This window comes from Silene latifolia, chromosome 1 (assembly GCF_048544455.1).
Source record: "Silene latifolia isolate original U9 population chromosome 1, ASM4854445v1, whole genome shotgun sequence".
Taxonomy (NCBI): Eukaryota; Viridiplantae; Streptophyta; class Magnoliopsida; order Caryophyllales; family Caryophyllaceae; genus Silene; species Silene latifolia.
Window position 1 is genome coordinate 2,156,045 of NC_133526.1, and position 13,600 is coordinate 2,169,644.

A 13,600-nucleotide genomic window follows, 5' to 3' on the forward strand; every position below is an offset into this window, starting at 1 on the left:
TCCCCAATTTTATTAACCCTAATTTAATTTATTCAACTTAATTTGATACAAAACAATTAACAAAACTAATGATGTTAGAATTCTTGTTAATATGATAAATAAAATCAATGATTAAACAATTTGTTGAGATTTTATTAATCATCCTATATAGTATATACTAACAGAATAAAAATTATGAAAAAATTTCCCTCCAAAATACATTTCATTAAATTAGGAAATAAATAAAATTTTCTTTCATTAAACCATTATCCTTACATTAAACTATAATCTCTTCATTAAACTCTAATTATAATCTTTTTAGTTGAAATAAAATATGGTTTGAGAATTAGAAAATAAAATCATTAACACACACATTTTATGACATTACCCAGTTATTTCGATTTGTTTTACCGGTTAATTTTTTTTGGATAAAAACTAAATGAACGGCTAGTATGATTATATTATTTATCATATTTGATTTTATTAACAACGTCGTCAGTTAATGTTGATATTTTTAGTGGATGTAGTGGTATAATATTATTTTGAAAAATAAAGTTAACAGAATAATTTGAGTAAATATAATATTACATCATTCAAGTTAAAACTATTGAAGTTTATCTTTTCCAACTCTTAATATTATATAAATATTATCAATAGTTGATTTTATTATTAATTTTTTCTAATGGAGTTAAGCAAATAACAACTGTTATAATCTCTAACACTCTCATATAAAAAATCGTACATTTGTACGAGAAAATTTATAAATTGAAATCATTTGTTTGTGGTAAAAAAAACTACATTTAAATACATATTTTATGACTTTACTCAATTCTTTTTATTATTTTTCGATTTCAATTTTTTATCCTTATTAAAATATTAAAATATGAAAATATGATAATGTGTCAATTATAAATCTATAAATAATACATTATAAACTAAATGATCTAGAAATACCGTGCATGCATGCGCGTGATTTATACTAGTTTTGAGAGTAAGAGTAAAAGAGAGAATTTGTTTCTTTGTTTTTAGATTAACGACAATGTGTGGAAAAATTATGGCAAAAAGTCCATGATTGAGTAATGACGTTTGGTAATTGGTTAGAACTAGTTTTTAACCCGTGAAATTCATGGGTCTGCTTTTAACCTTTTAAATTTATATAGTTAATTATAACTAACATATATAATGATTTAGTTTAGGATAAATTGATAATTTATACCTACTGTAAAGCATTTTCGGTATAGGTTTTGAAAGGAAATTAATAAGGGCCATCAAATATTGTGCTCTTTTATAAATTCAAAAACATAATAAAGACAACCAATAAATATTAAGTTACTATTCAAAAAGTCTGAAAGTTGAGCTAAAAATTTAAATTTGATTTAATTTACTGAAGAGGTATCTCTCTGTCCAAGTAAATAGATTGTGAGAGGGAAATAAATCAGGTGTAAATTATTGACGGAGACATAGGGAATTTACATATATGAAAACATATAAGTAAATACACAAAATAAATGAGGTGATAAATAAATTGTACAAAAGAAAAAAAAATGAAAATTAGCAAAGAAAAGAAACCCACACGGCCACACATAAAAAGGGAAGAAGCACACAATGGATGGAACAGACATTGAACATAACAAAAGTGAAAGAGAGTGATTCGCTCGTATAAGAAATTTATACTGGTATTTGAGGAGCGTTTTTGGTTAAGGGAATTAGTTGGGATTTAGCATAATTTTCCTTGATTTGAGCATGTAACAGTAATTTTGGAAGGAATCGTCATGATTTTATTCTGTTTCATTTCGAACATGGAAGATTCTATATTCTAATCCAATTCCATATGCCATATTCTGTTTTCTTTTTCCAATTAGTTAATTGACTTTTTTTTTCAATAGTCTAACTACTCTAATATCATGACACGTCATATCGAGAGAGAAAATTGAGATGCCATGTCAGCGAATTAGCAACTGTATTAGAGAAATATATGATGATTATGAGTAATTAAGGATAATTATTATCATTTAATGTTAGTAATAATTAACGTACATGCATATTCTTGTATTAGAACATGTTTGTGATAGATTACACCATAATTGTTGTAGGTGGAGACTTCATAGAAGAGGGGTTTTGAGTTCTTGCTTGTTGTTGCTTACTTTTGTGAAGAATTGCTAAAAGGTAGGATTTTTCTACTCGGTTTCAATATTATGATTGCTTGTATGTGATGGTGAATATTATTCAATTGGGTGTCCTTGAGAATATTGGTAATTAGGGTTTACTTAATTGTTCATTATGATGGTGGTGTTGGATTGAGTGGGATTGGATGTGGTGATTGGTGTTGTTTAGCGAGCAGGTGTTTGTGGGACATCAACCTCGCGCCTTGAGATCACTTCTTGGAAGGACCCACCCCCAAGGAGGATGTGCACATTAAGGGTCCGAGTTAATGGGTTCGTGTTGCTATGCAAACTCGGTATTCCGTGTTGCGATATTAATACATCGAGCCGCGGTCCGACGGATAATGACGGTGTTGCAGTGCCGTCATTGTGAAGGTGGAGATAGTAGAGTAGATTGTAGAGATGGTTGAGCGAGGTGACTTCATTTTGACCAAATAATTATTTTTTATTGGTTGAACTTTTCCAATAGCCGTAGGAATCATTATTTTTAATACATTCTCCATATTCAGTCACAAATTTCAGGCACTAAAACACAATTTTAAGTCAAAAATCAGACGACACCAGAATGGAATGGGTGCTGAAGATTATCATTCAAGGCGATAAAATGAAATCCGAGGTATTTAGCTTCATATCCATCCATAATAAAACCAGTTTCCCGAATTCCACCCATCCGAATTAATGTAACCCAAAGTTGAATACCAGAATTACCTAGCAACCAGTCAAACATTTAGCATATTAATAAGGGTAACAACAACTATGCATGCTGATGATCGATCACCAAACTAATCACTTAATCAGCACCGATCAATGCCATTGCTCAAAATAACAGGGTGGGAAGAATGTCAGTGTAGTGCAGCAAGTGCGGTCACATTCAAACACGATATCTGCTCTTAAATTCTAAAATGACACTTTCTAAATGTCCACTACCATCACTTGAAGATGAAACTCGTCTCATTTTTTCACGCTTTCCAAACTGACGTATAAAATATGCACCATGGGGATCTACAACTCCATTGCCCACAATGATCAACTCCTCTTCAATGGGTGATCTCAAAAGTCGTACTAGCTTGCGGCTCACCGAACCCTTATAGGGTAATACCCACCATGATATATTCCTCTTCCTCAAGGCACTAGTTATATGCTTCTGGAACACCTCCGGGTCCGAGTTTTTAGCACTAAAGAGACAACAGACTACCACAATCTCAAATTCAATGTTACTTGCTTTACAGACTTCATACAACTCTTGAAGCATAGGTATGGATTCCCCACATAAGCACACATACACACCAACGAGCTTCTTTTGCAGTTGATTGATAGACATCTTCTCATAATAATTCGCACCTCCCGGGTTCTCTGCGGATGAGCAGTCAAACAGTTGCTCAAGGGACTGAACATTCCGTGATTTGCCATATTCTTCAGAATTTTTTTTCAGAATGTCTTCTTTACTGAAAGGAAATGTGTCTACCCCATAGCGTTTCATATCATGCAAGGTTCTGTGCCATATAACCTTCCTTTCATCCGCACGCAGAAATAGACCTTGCGGAGAACTTGAAAAGCCGAGCGAACAGCATATAAAGTCACGAGATTCTGAGTCCCAGAAGGGAACCACAAGGCACAATGAAGGGAAACCAGACAACATGTGAATGAAGCTTGACTCATCGGCTTCAAAATCCCTACTCATCTTAAAGACTAAGACCATCTCAAAAGCATCACAGTACTCATCATACAACTCGGAGCAGATGTCCGAAACACCTCTATATACCAATGAAAAATTGCTATGGAAATAAAGGGGGCAGGAAAGGCAACAAATCATTACCCATTTTTTATCCCGAAGACGCTCAACTTCAAATCGAGATTTACAAACATCATTGCGAACCAGGTACTGCCGGTTATCAGCTGAGAGGAAGGAAATGACATCAAAATTACTAGTGTCGATATTGGCAATCCTATCGAAGATCGCCTTAGGGTACTGCGCATACTCTTCGTTCACAGCGATATAATCAGTTTTGGACGCTAAATATTGGCGTCGCTCATCGTAATCAACACAGTCATAAAAGTCGTGCATTTCTGATGGTTTCGTTCTCCCACGAACTGGAAGACCAGGAAAAAAGTGCTCTTCTCCAAGCAAAGGAAAAAGTGCCTTGACGTGATTTCTGGATTCGATAGAATGCTTGGAAAGATTACTTGGAAAAGCATGCACCACCTTACTCCCTGCATAATAATTAAATTAAGTTATTAAAATAACAAGTCAAAGAACTAACGACAAGACGGAAAATTGTCATATGTCAAAACCGCCAATATTTTCTAAATCCCTGATGAAAGGAAGTTTAGGGAAAAGAACAGTTAAGACATACAGAGTAACTGATACCGAAAACCATTTAATAAGCGATAAAATAAATGACACTATTAGAGGCTAGAGATTACCAGCTAATTCTGCACTTATCTCATTGTGCAGATTATTGCTCAAGGGGAAATCTGGGCAGGAAGCACATACAAGACGTAGAGCACATAGAGAAGAAATACGGCCATCTTTCCCGAAAGCAATAATAGTACTACATTTGTCACCCTTTCCGAATATTGTCCTTGTCACAAAATTAGAGTGATTAGGGTCCCAAGGGTATACCAACCATGGCATTTCACAAGAATGTCCACCGTCTGGGATAGATGACGTATCTAACCCAACAAAGACCATATCAAAATTAGGATCGAGTGCCTTCATTTGACAGTAAGAGAAGAGTTTATCGAAACAAATGCGAGAGTGGTCCTCTGCACAGTGAAGATAGAGAAAAACAGTTTTGCCTTGAAGCGCTGCGACAGGAACCCGATGAGTAAACCCAGAACCCATCCAGAGAACATAATCTAGTGAGCGGTAAACCAACAACGACTCGAGGGTTACTTCCCTAAGCCTCTCCACTTCCTTATTCACCAGGAGCTCCCGAGAGAAGGGATATGCAGTTGCACCGTGGTGGCGTATGACTGCTTCGCCATGAAATTCCACATGCTTAGATTTGGGATCTATGATTATCAGACGATCATCTGCATCTTGGTGAGAGAGCCGCGAGAGCCTTCTGCTTACCCAGTTAGTGAAGGGGAACACCCACCAGGATATATTTCGCTCCTTCAAAGTACAGTTAATAAAGTCTTGGAACGATTGAGGGTCGCCGTCGTATCGGAAAGGCATGTACACCAGGATAATCTCAAACTGTAGGCCCAATTCACAGCAATTTTTATGAACATTATCGAGTGTAGGTATCAAATTTCCTGTTTGACACAGGTACAAACCAACACACTTATCGTAAAGATGAAAAATTGTCACTTCTCCTGGACCGCCTCCTGGATTCTTACTGAGAGATGTAGAATAGCTAGGGAAAGTTAAGGGCATGGAGCACAAAAAATTATAAAGGGAACGCCAAGATTTGCAGGACATTCCAGTTTCTTCGCGCTGGGAAATCAACGAGAGCCACTCAGAAGTAAAGGGAAAGGCGTCAACTCCATATTTGAACAAAAAGTCAAGAGGTTTGTGCCACTCCACCGTTTTGGCTCGATTTACCAACAAACCATGGGGATAACAGGCGAGGGGCATGGTGGGTCCTCCTAATCTACGGGTTGATTTGGGAGTTAGACAGAATGAGGGGAAACTGGAAACGAAGTCAGACAAGACAGTATCTTGATCGTCACAGTCAGTGAAACAGTCAACAAATATAATAAGTTCGAAAGTACCAAAGTCATGCATCTCAGAAGATACCAGAGACAATTTCATTATCATTGCGAACCAAAGCTGAACATTCACCGGTACGATCAATTAAGAAGCTTGCGAGATCAAAAGGAGTTCCTCTCATTAAAAACGATGGTTGTTCTTCCACCATGCCTGCTGCTTATCCTCAATTTAATCAAAATAAACAAAATCAATATCAATTTAGAAATAAATGATGATTCTTAATTCAAATAAAATAAACTTAGAAAAGAGAGAGACTTAATAATAATAATAAAAATCAAACCTGATAAATCAGGTTACTGGCTAAACACGATATTTCTTCGACGATTCAATTCACACCCAAACCCTAGCTTTTTTTCTCTTCTTCAAATTTTCCCCCTTTTTTTTGTAGAAGTATATATAATAACTACTGGTTTTAGTTTTAGTTTGGTAACTTAGGGTTTTAAGCTGAGAATTCATGGATTTGAGATAAATACCTGTGGAGATATACTACAAATCGGGTAGAGATGGTGGCAGTAGGGACGACTGAAGGAAATAATTTCATGGAGGTGAAAGATTGCTTGGGTTTTGATTTAATTGAGGGGTCTTGTGGTAAGAGACCGTCTTATTAAATAATTTATGTTTAACCATATACGCTTCCTAGTCTCTATTTTCTTCTATTTATTTGTGGACACGAGTATTGAGGCGAATAATAAAATAAGATTATAAGACCATCCACAATAGAGAGTAGTTTATCTTCTTTTATTTTGCCTCACTCCCTCTAATTTTTGGACACCTTATTTTCTCTTTCATTCACTTTATTTTTCACCATCCCCATCCTCTTTCTTTTATTTTCTCACACAATAGAGATGATCATCTTATGTTCTTCTCTTACTTAAATTACTCTACCAGTTTTTATTAAAGAAAAAAGTAAAAGAATTAGGGTTATTTCACGGGAATAATCTATCCTAAGCCGCGTCTTCTCATATTAATCCATCCTAGTGTTTAATTGAGAAAAATCTCATCTTTAACATCATTTAACTTGTAATAGACTAAGCCCATTTTTAACTTGATATTACCAGTTTCTAAACAAGTGACTTTTTGGATCCCATTCTTCCTTCTAATTTTTACTTCCTTTCTTTCTAAATCTTCTGACATTTTCCTAATTACACAAATTAGGACTTCTTCACCATTTTTCCAGATCAAGCCCTCGTTATCATCCATCTCCATTAAAATGATAACCCCAACCTCCATTAAAATTAGAACTTCTTCACCATTTTTATTTTCAGATCAAACCGTCATTATCATCAACCTCCATTAAAATGTTAACCCCAACCTCAACCCCATCACTTTCTCTGTCTCTCCTATCTCCTCCCCATCCTGCTCACAACCAATGCTTTCATCCATCTCCATTATAATGTTTTGATGACATACGTTTGATGAAAACCCATGTGCAAGATCTGAAAGAAAACCCCAAATCAACAATACCCAACTTTTAATCTTCATCATTTTCATTGATTAATTGATTAATACCCAACTTGTAGTCTTCATCATTTTCATTGATTAATTGTTCTCTGGTTATGGGCTTTATGAGGATTCAAGATTTTTGAGCTAAAGAAAGGAACATTTGCAAAGCATACTTTTCAAAATTCTGATGCCTAAAGATTGCTTAGAATGTTTGTGGAAAGTTTGAAAGTACTGGTACTAGCCTACTAGCATGACGGTAGAAAATTTGATGTTATAGTAATATCTTGTTGATTAGCTGCTCTTTTGATGACTTGCTAGTAATGGCAAAATTTGTGGAATGAAGGGGATGAAGGGAAGGAAAGGGATTAAGGTTATTATTGTTTTAATTGTTGGGTTATTGATTTTATTGATTTTACTTTTTTTTTTTTTTTTAAGTATGACCCGATAAACAAGTAGTAGGTTACCCGGTGCATTGTGAGATAAATGATGTCAAAGATGAGATTTTTTCTCAGTTAAACAATTAGTAGGCACAAGGGTCAAAGTTATTTTTCCTCTAAGAGCATCCATAATAGAGAGGATTGAGCATCCTCTAAGTACCCTCTCTCTTCTAAGAGAACATCCTCTCTATTGTGGGACTTATGTTAAGTGTCCTCTTAACAAGAGGAAGGTAGTCACTTCCTCTACTTTTAGAGGATTTTAGAGGAAAGCTAATTTTGGCCCTTGTGCCTACTAATCAACCACTTTTTGCCATATGGACAATAATTCTTTTACTTTTTTTCTTTAATAAAAATTGGTAGAGTAATTTAAGTAAGAGAGGAACCTAAGAAGATCATCTCTATTGTGTGAGAAAATAAAAGAAAGAGGATGGAGATGGTGAGAAATAAAGTGAATAAAAGAGAAAATGAGGTGTCGAAAAATTAGAGGGAGTAAGGTAAAATAAGAGGAAGATAAGCTCCTCTCTATTGTGGATGGTCTAAAATCCTTTAAAAGTGGAGGAAGTGACTACCTTCCTCTTGTAAAGAGGACACTTAACATAAGTCCCACAATAGAGAGGATGTCCTCTTAGAAAAGAGAGGGTACTAAGAGGATGCTTAATCCTCTCTATTGTGGATGCTCTAAGAGTTGCGACGGAGAGTCTATGGCGATGGAAGTGATCGACGGTCGTTTGCCGGTGTTGAGGAAGGGAGAAGGGGATTGGGTCGTGCTAATGATTGGGTGATCCGTGATTGGTTTCGGACGATGATGGTGGTCGACAGCGAGAGTGTTTGGTCGACGACGATAGTTTCCGTGCGTTGTCAGAGGTGGGGGGATGGGTGGTCTGAGGGTAGGGGATGGGTGGTCAGGGGTGGTGTGTAAGGGAGAGAATTTTATTAATTTTTTAATTTCCTTTTAATATGAAGGGTAGTGATGGAATATAGAGATAAAATGTGCGGGAAGTAATAAAATAGTGTGCGGAATTAGCAACTAGTTTATAAAATGTACTACGGTTTTCCTAGCACACATGTTAAAGTTTAAATATGATGCCAAATAAATAAATAATCAAAAAAATATTTTAGGTGAAATATCCTTTAATTCATTTTTTTATGTACGTAGAATCTTAAAGCAGCTCTTGAAAAACTGGCATTAAATTTAGAAAATTATTTCTTAATTTGTATACTTCTTGAAGTATTTTAATACTTCTACTCTCTCTGTTTCATAATATAACTCGCCTCTCTCTGTTTCATAATATAACTCGTCTTAGGAAAAAAAAATGTAATTTTGTTTTTTTACAGGTCAAACATTGGTACTAGACGGACAATAAGGCATACTCTATAACAAATTTATCACTTTGTGACGGATAATATCTGTCACAAGTTTGTAACAGATCAAATAAAACTCATTTGAGTAGATAAAGACAAATTATTTGCGATTTCCTAAGTATTCTTGCTTTTATCTTATTTATTCAAGTAGACTGATTGTTTATTTATAAAGCAACAAGTCAAACATTTAGCACATCTACCATAAACAACAACAACAACAACAATATCAGAGCCTTAATCCCAAAATTATTTGGGGCCGGCTGACATGAATCATCCTTCCGAACCGTCTATGGGTGAACGCACGCCTCAAAATGCGAATAAAAAAAAGGGAAAATGAAAAATAAAAAGGGAGAACGAAAATGTAATGAAAAATCAAGGTAAATAAAATTTTCCAGTCAGATTCTGCAACACTTGAAGATGAAAGTCATTGGTACGTTCAGGTTCGCTGCTGCAATCAACTCGATATCTGCCCTTAAATTCTAAAATCACGCTTTCTATAGTAACTCCACTGCCATCACTTGGAGATGAATCTCGTCTCAAGTACGTCAGCTCTTGAAGCTGACTTATAAAATCTCTACCATACGGATCTACAACTCCATTCCCCACAATTATCAACTCATCGCTACACGCTGCGTACAAAAGTCGTTTCAGCTTCCGACTCACCCAACCCTTATACGGTAATACCCACCATGATATATTCCTATTCCTCAATTCGATATTAATCTGCTCCTGAAACAAATCCATGTTCGAGTTTTTACCACTCGAATGACAATACACTATTACAATCTCAAGAATTTTTTTCCAAAATAGGGTTTTATAACAAACAATTTAACGAAATGTGGTAACTTTGAAACTAATTACCCAAAATGGGTCCACGTAGGCTCGGTTTTGGCGATGCCAGGTTCAGATTAAGGTCGCTTAGCGGGAGAGCGACTTGAGGTCAAACCGCCCAGCCACTGAGCGACTAGAGGTCAAACCGCCCAGCCACTGAGCGACTAAGGAAAAAAAAAAAAAAAAAAAAAAAAGTAGCTGATGGGAATCGAACATGGAATTTAAAACAATCCCACCACACCCTAACCATAACACCCAAGATAATATTATGATTTAATAGGGAGAATAAAATTAGATATTTAATGTTAGTAATAATAAATGCGTTTTGGGACTTGAACAACAATTACTCAATAATATTTTTAAGCACTTTATTTTGACATATAAATTGGATTGCTCTGTTGGTTAGGTAGTATAGAATAAGTGTTAGTTTCGTGGGTGGTATTGAGTTCGATCCTTTCAAGCTGCATTTTTTTTTTTTTTTTTTTTGTGCAAAGACCCAAGTCGCTGTGGGGGAGAACGATTTGAACTGAAATCGCTCACCCCCCGAGCGACTTGCCTTGAAGTAGCATACGGCGGTTTGGGCGAACATTAAGTTACACTTTGGGTAAGGTCGTTGAGCGGGAGAGCGACTTGAATCCGAGCCTAGCTTCGGTGATGACGTGGACCCATTTTGGGTAAATACTTTGAAACTTAACCCATTTTGTTAATTTGTATGTGTTTAGACCCCATTTTGGAAAAAAACTCCTCAAATTCAATGTTATTCGCTTTACAGATTTCATACAATTCATGAACCGTAGCTAGGAAATTCCCACTCAAACACAAATACACACCGACGATTTTTTTTTTAAGTTGTTTGATACACGTCTTCTCATAATAATCCGAACTTCCCGGGTTCTTGCCAAGAACATATGAGGATGAGCAACCAAACAGTGTCTCAAGAGACTGAACATTCCATGATATTTCAAGTTCTTCGCCTCTTTTTTTCCAATAGTCCTCTTTAGTGAAGGGAAATGTGTCTAACCCATATTCTTCCATATCACCTAAGCTTTTGTGCCATATAATTTTCTTGTGTTCCGCACATAGAAATAAACCTTGCGGAGAACTTGAAAAGCCGAGTGAACAACATATAGAGTCACGAGAGTCTGAGTCCCAGAAGGGAACCACAAGGCATGACGGAGGAAAACCAGACAACATTTGTTTGAAACTTGACTGATCACTTTCAAATTCCCTAAGCATCTTACAGACCAACACCATCTCGAAACTATCTCCGAGCTTATCTTTCAACTCATAGCAGATGTCCGAAACACCTCTATATACCAATGTCAACATGTTTTGGAAATAAACAGGGCAGGAAAAGCAACAAATCATAACCCATTTTTTATTCCTAAGACGCTCAACTTCGAATAAAGTATTACAACCATCATTGCTAATAGGAATATTTATAATAGTTGGGCCTCAACTATCACTTTAAGGTTTTGGTTGAGTTGGTTCATCTATCATGGTATCAGAGCCAGTGTGACCATAGGTCACGGGTTCGAATCCTGACAACCTCAAAACTCCTCAAAAATCGAAGTGGAATTCCAGCACACGGTACGGGGGAGCCGGTACACAACTAACCACTCTTCAAGCCCAATGGGCATTTGAGTGAGGGAGCGTAATAGGAATATTTATAATAGTTGGGCCTCAACTATCACCTTAAGGTTTTGGTTGAGTTGGTTCATCTATCAATTGCGAACCAAGTACTGTCTGTTATCAGCTGAAAGGAAGGAAACGACGTCAAAATTACTAGTGTCGTCGATACTGGCAACTTTTTCGTGAATGGCCTTTGGGTATTGCGCTTCCTCGTCAGTCTCAAACATAAAATAGGTTACTTTGGACGCTAAATATTGGTATCCCTCATCTTCATAAGCACAATCATAAAAGTCGTGTATTTCTTCTGATGGTTTCATTCTCCCACGAACTGGTAGACCAGGAAAGAAGTACTCTTCTCCTAGCAATGGAAGAACTGCTTTGTCCTTATTAAAGTATTCAATAGTAACCTTTTTAAGATTATTTGCATCAGCATAGTACTCCACCTTACTCCCTGCACAATAAATTAAATTAACTTGTTAAAATAACAATAAATAGACTATACAACTAGTTATACTGGCTGTATAGAATAGAACTCGAGCTTTATAATGTGTTTATTTGAGCTTAGATCTACAGATCACGAGCTTTATTAGAAAGAATCCGAGCTTTAAATTATAAAAATACGAAAAAACTTTAAATTGGTTATGGTTGAACAATGCTCTTGTACAACAAGTTGTATAACAGTATTTGTGTTAAAATAACAAGCCTAAGAACAAATGACAAGACGGAAAAACATACAAGCCGTAGAGCAAGTAGAGAAGAAATACCAGCTAATTCTGGACTCCAATTATTGTGCAGATTATTGCACAAGGAGAAATCTGTGCAGGAAGAACATACAAGCCGTAAAGGAAGTAGAGAAGAAATATAGCCATCTTCATCGAAAGCAATAATAGTACTACATTTGTCAGCCATCCCGAAAATTTCCCTTGTAATATAATCAGAGTGATTAGGGTCGGAAGGGAATACCAACCATGGTATTTCACAAGAATTTCCAGTATCTGGGATAGACGACGTATCTAAGCCAACAAAGACCATATCAAAATTAAAATCGAGTGCTTTCATTTTACAATAAGAGAAGAGTTTATCGAAACAATTGCGAGGGTGGTCTTCTGCACAGTGAAGATAGAGAAAAACAGGTTTGCCTCGAAGCGCTGCGAGAGCAACCCGATGAATAAACCCATAATGTACCAGAACATAATCACGTGAGCTGCTAGACAACAACGACTCGAGGTTTATTCCCCTAAGCCTCTCCACTTCCTTATTAACTAGGAGCTCCCTAGAGAAGGGATATGCACTTGCACCGTGGTGGCGTATGACTGCTTCGCCATGAAATTCGACATATTTAGATTTGGGATCGGGATCTATGATTATCAACTGATCATCTGTATTATCTTGGTGAGAGAGGCGCAAGAGCCTTCTGCTTACCCAGTTAGTGAAGGGGAACACCCACCAGGATATATTTCGTTCTTTCAAAGTTGAATTTATAAGGTTTTGGAACAATTGAGGGTCATCGTCAAAGCAATTGTCAAAGCAATTGAAAGGCATGTAAACCAGGATAATCTCAAACTCTAGTCCCAATTCAGAGCAATTTTTATGAACATTATCGAGTGTAGGTATCAAATTTCCCGTTTGGCATAGGTATAAACCAACACGCTTATCCTGAAGATGAGAAATTGTCGCTTTTTCTTTGTCGCCTCCTAGATTCTTACGGAGAAATGTACGAACGTCAGGGAAAGTGAAGGGCGAGAAGCACAAAAATGAGGCAAGGCAATTGTCGGACACTGTCTTTTGGTCGCACTTAGAAATCCACGCGAGTCGCTCAGAAGTAAAGGGAAAGGCGTCAACTCCGTATTTTAAAAATAAGTCAAGAGGTTTGTGCCACTCAACCGTTTTGGCTCGATTTACCAAAAAACCATGGGGATAACAGGCGAGTGGCATGGTGGGTCCTACTAATCTACGGGTTGATTTGGGAGTTAGACAGAATGACGGGAAACTGGAGATGAAGTCAGACAAGGCGGTATCTTGATCGTCACAGTCGA

The 13,600-nt window shown here is 36.5% G+C and overlaps 1 protein-coding gene across 1 annotated transcript; it reads right to left on the minus strand.

Annotated features, from left to right (window-relative positions):
* Positions 1–2,707: 2,707 nt before the first annotated feature.
* On the minus strand, positions 2,708–6,434 carry LOC141592645 (uncharacterized). Its single transcript, XM_074413385.1, has 3 exons — positions 6,140–6,434; positions 4,566–6,012; positions 2,708–4,352 (listed from the first exon to the last, which is right to left on the minus strand). Exons 2-3 carry the CDS (start codon positions 5,905–5,907, stop codon positions 3,013–3,015), a joined length of 2,682 nt encoding a protein of 893 aa, XP_074269486.1. The 5' UTR covers positions 5,908–6,012; positions 6,140–6,434; the 3' UTR covers positions 2,708–3,012.
* Positions 6,435–13,600: the final 7,166 nt, after the last annotated feature.

What these genes read in the sequence shown, in the direction of transcription:
- LOC141592645 (XM_074413385.1), bottom strand. Translation starts at nt 5,907, where the DNA reads ATGATAATGAAATTGTCTCTGGTATCTTCTGAGATGCATGACTTTGGT. An exon ending in GATAAGTGCAGAATTAGCTG is followed by an intron (nt 4,353 to 4,565) that starts GTAATCTCTAGC and finishes ATTATTATGCAG; the next exon opens with GGAGTAAGGTGGTGCATGCT.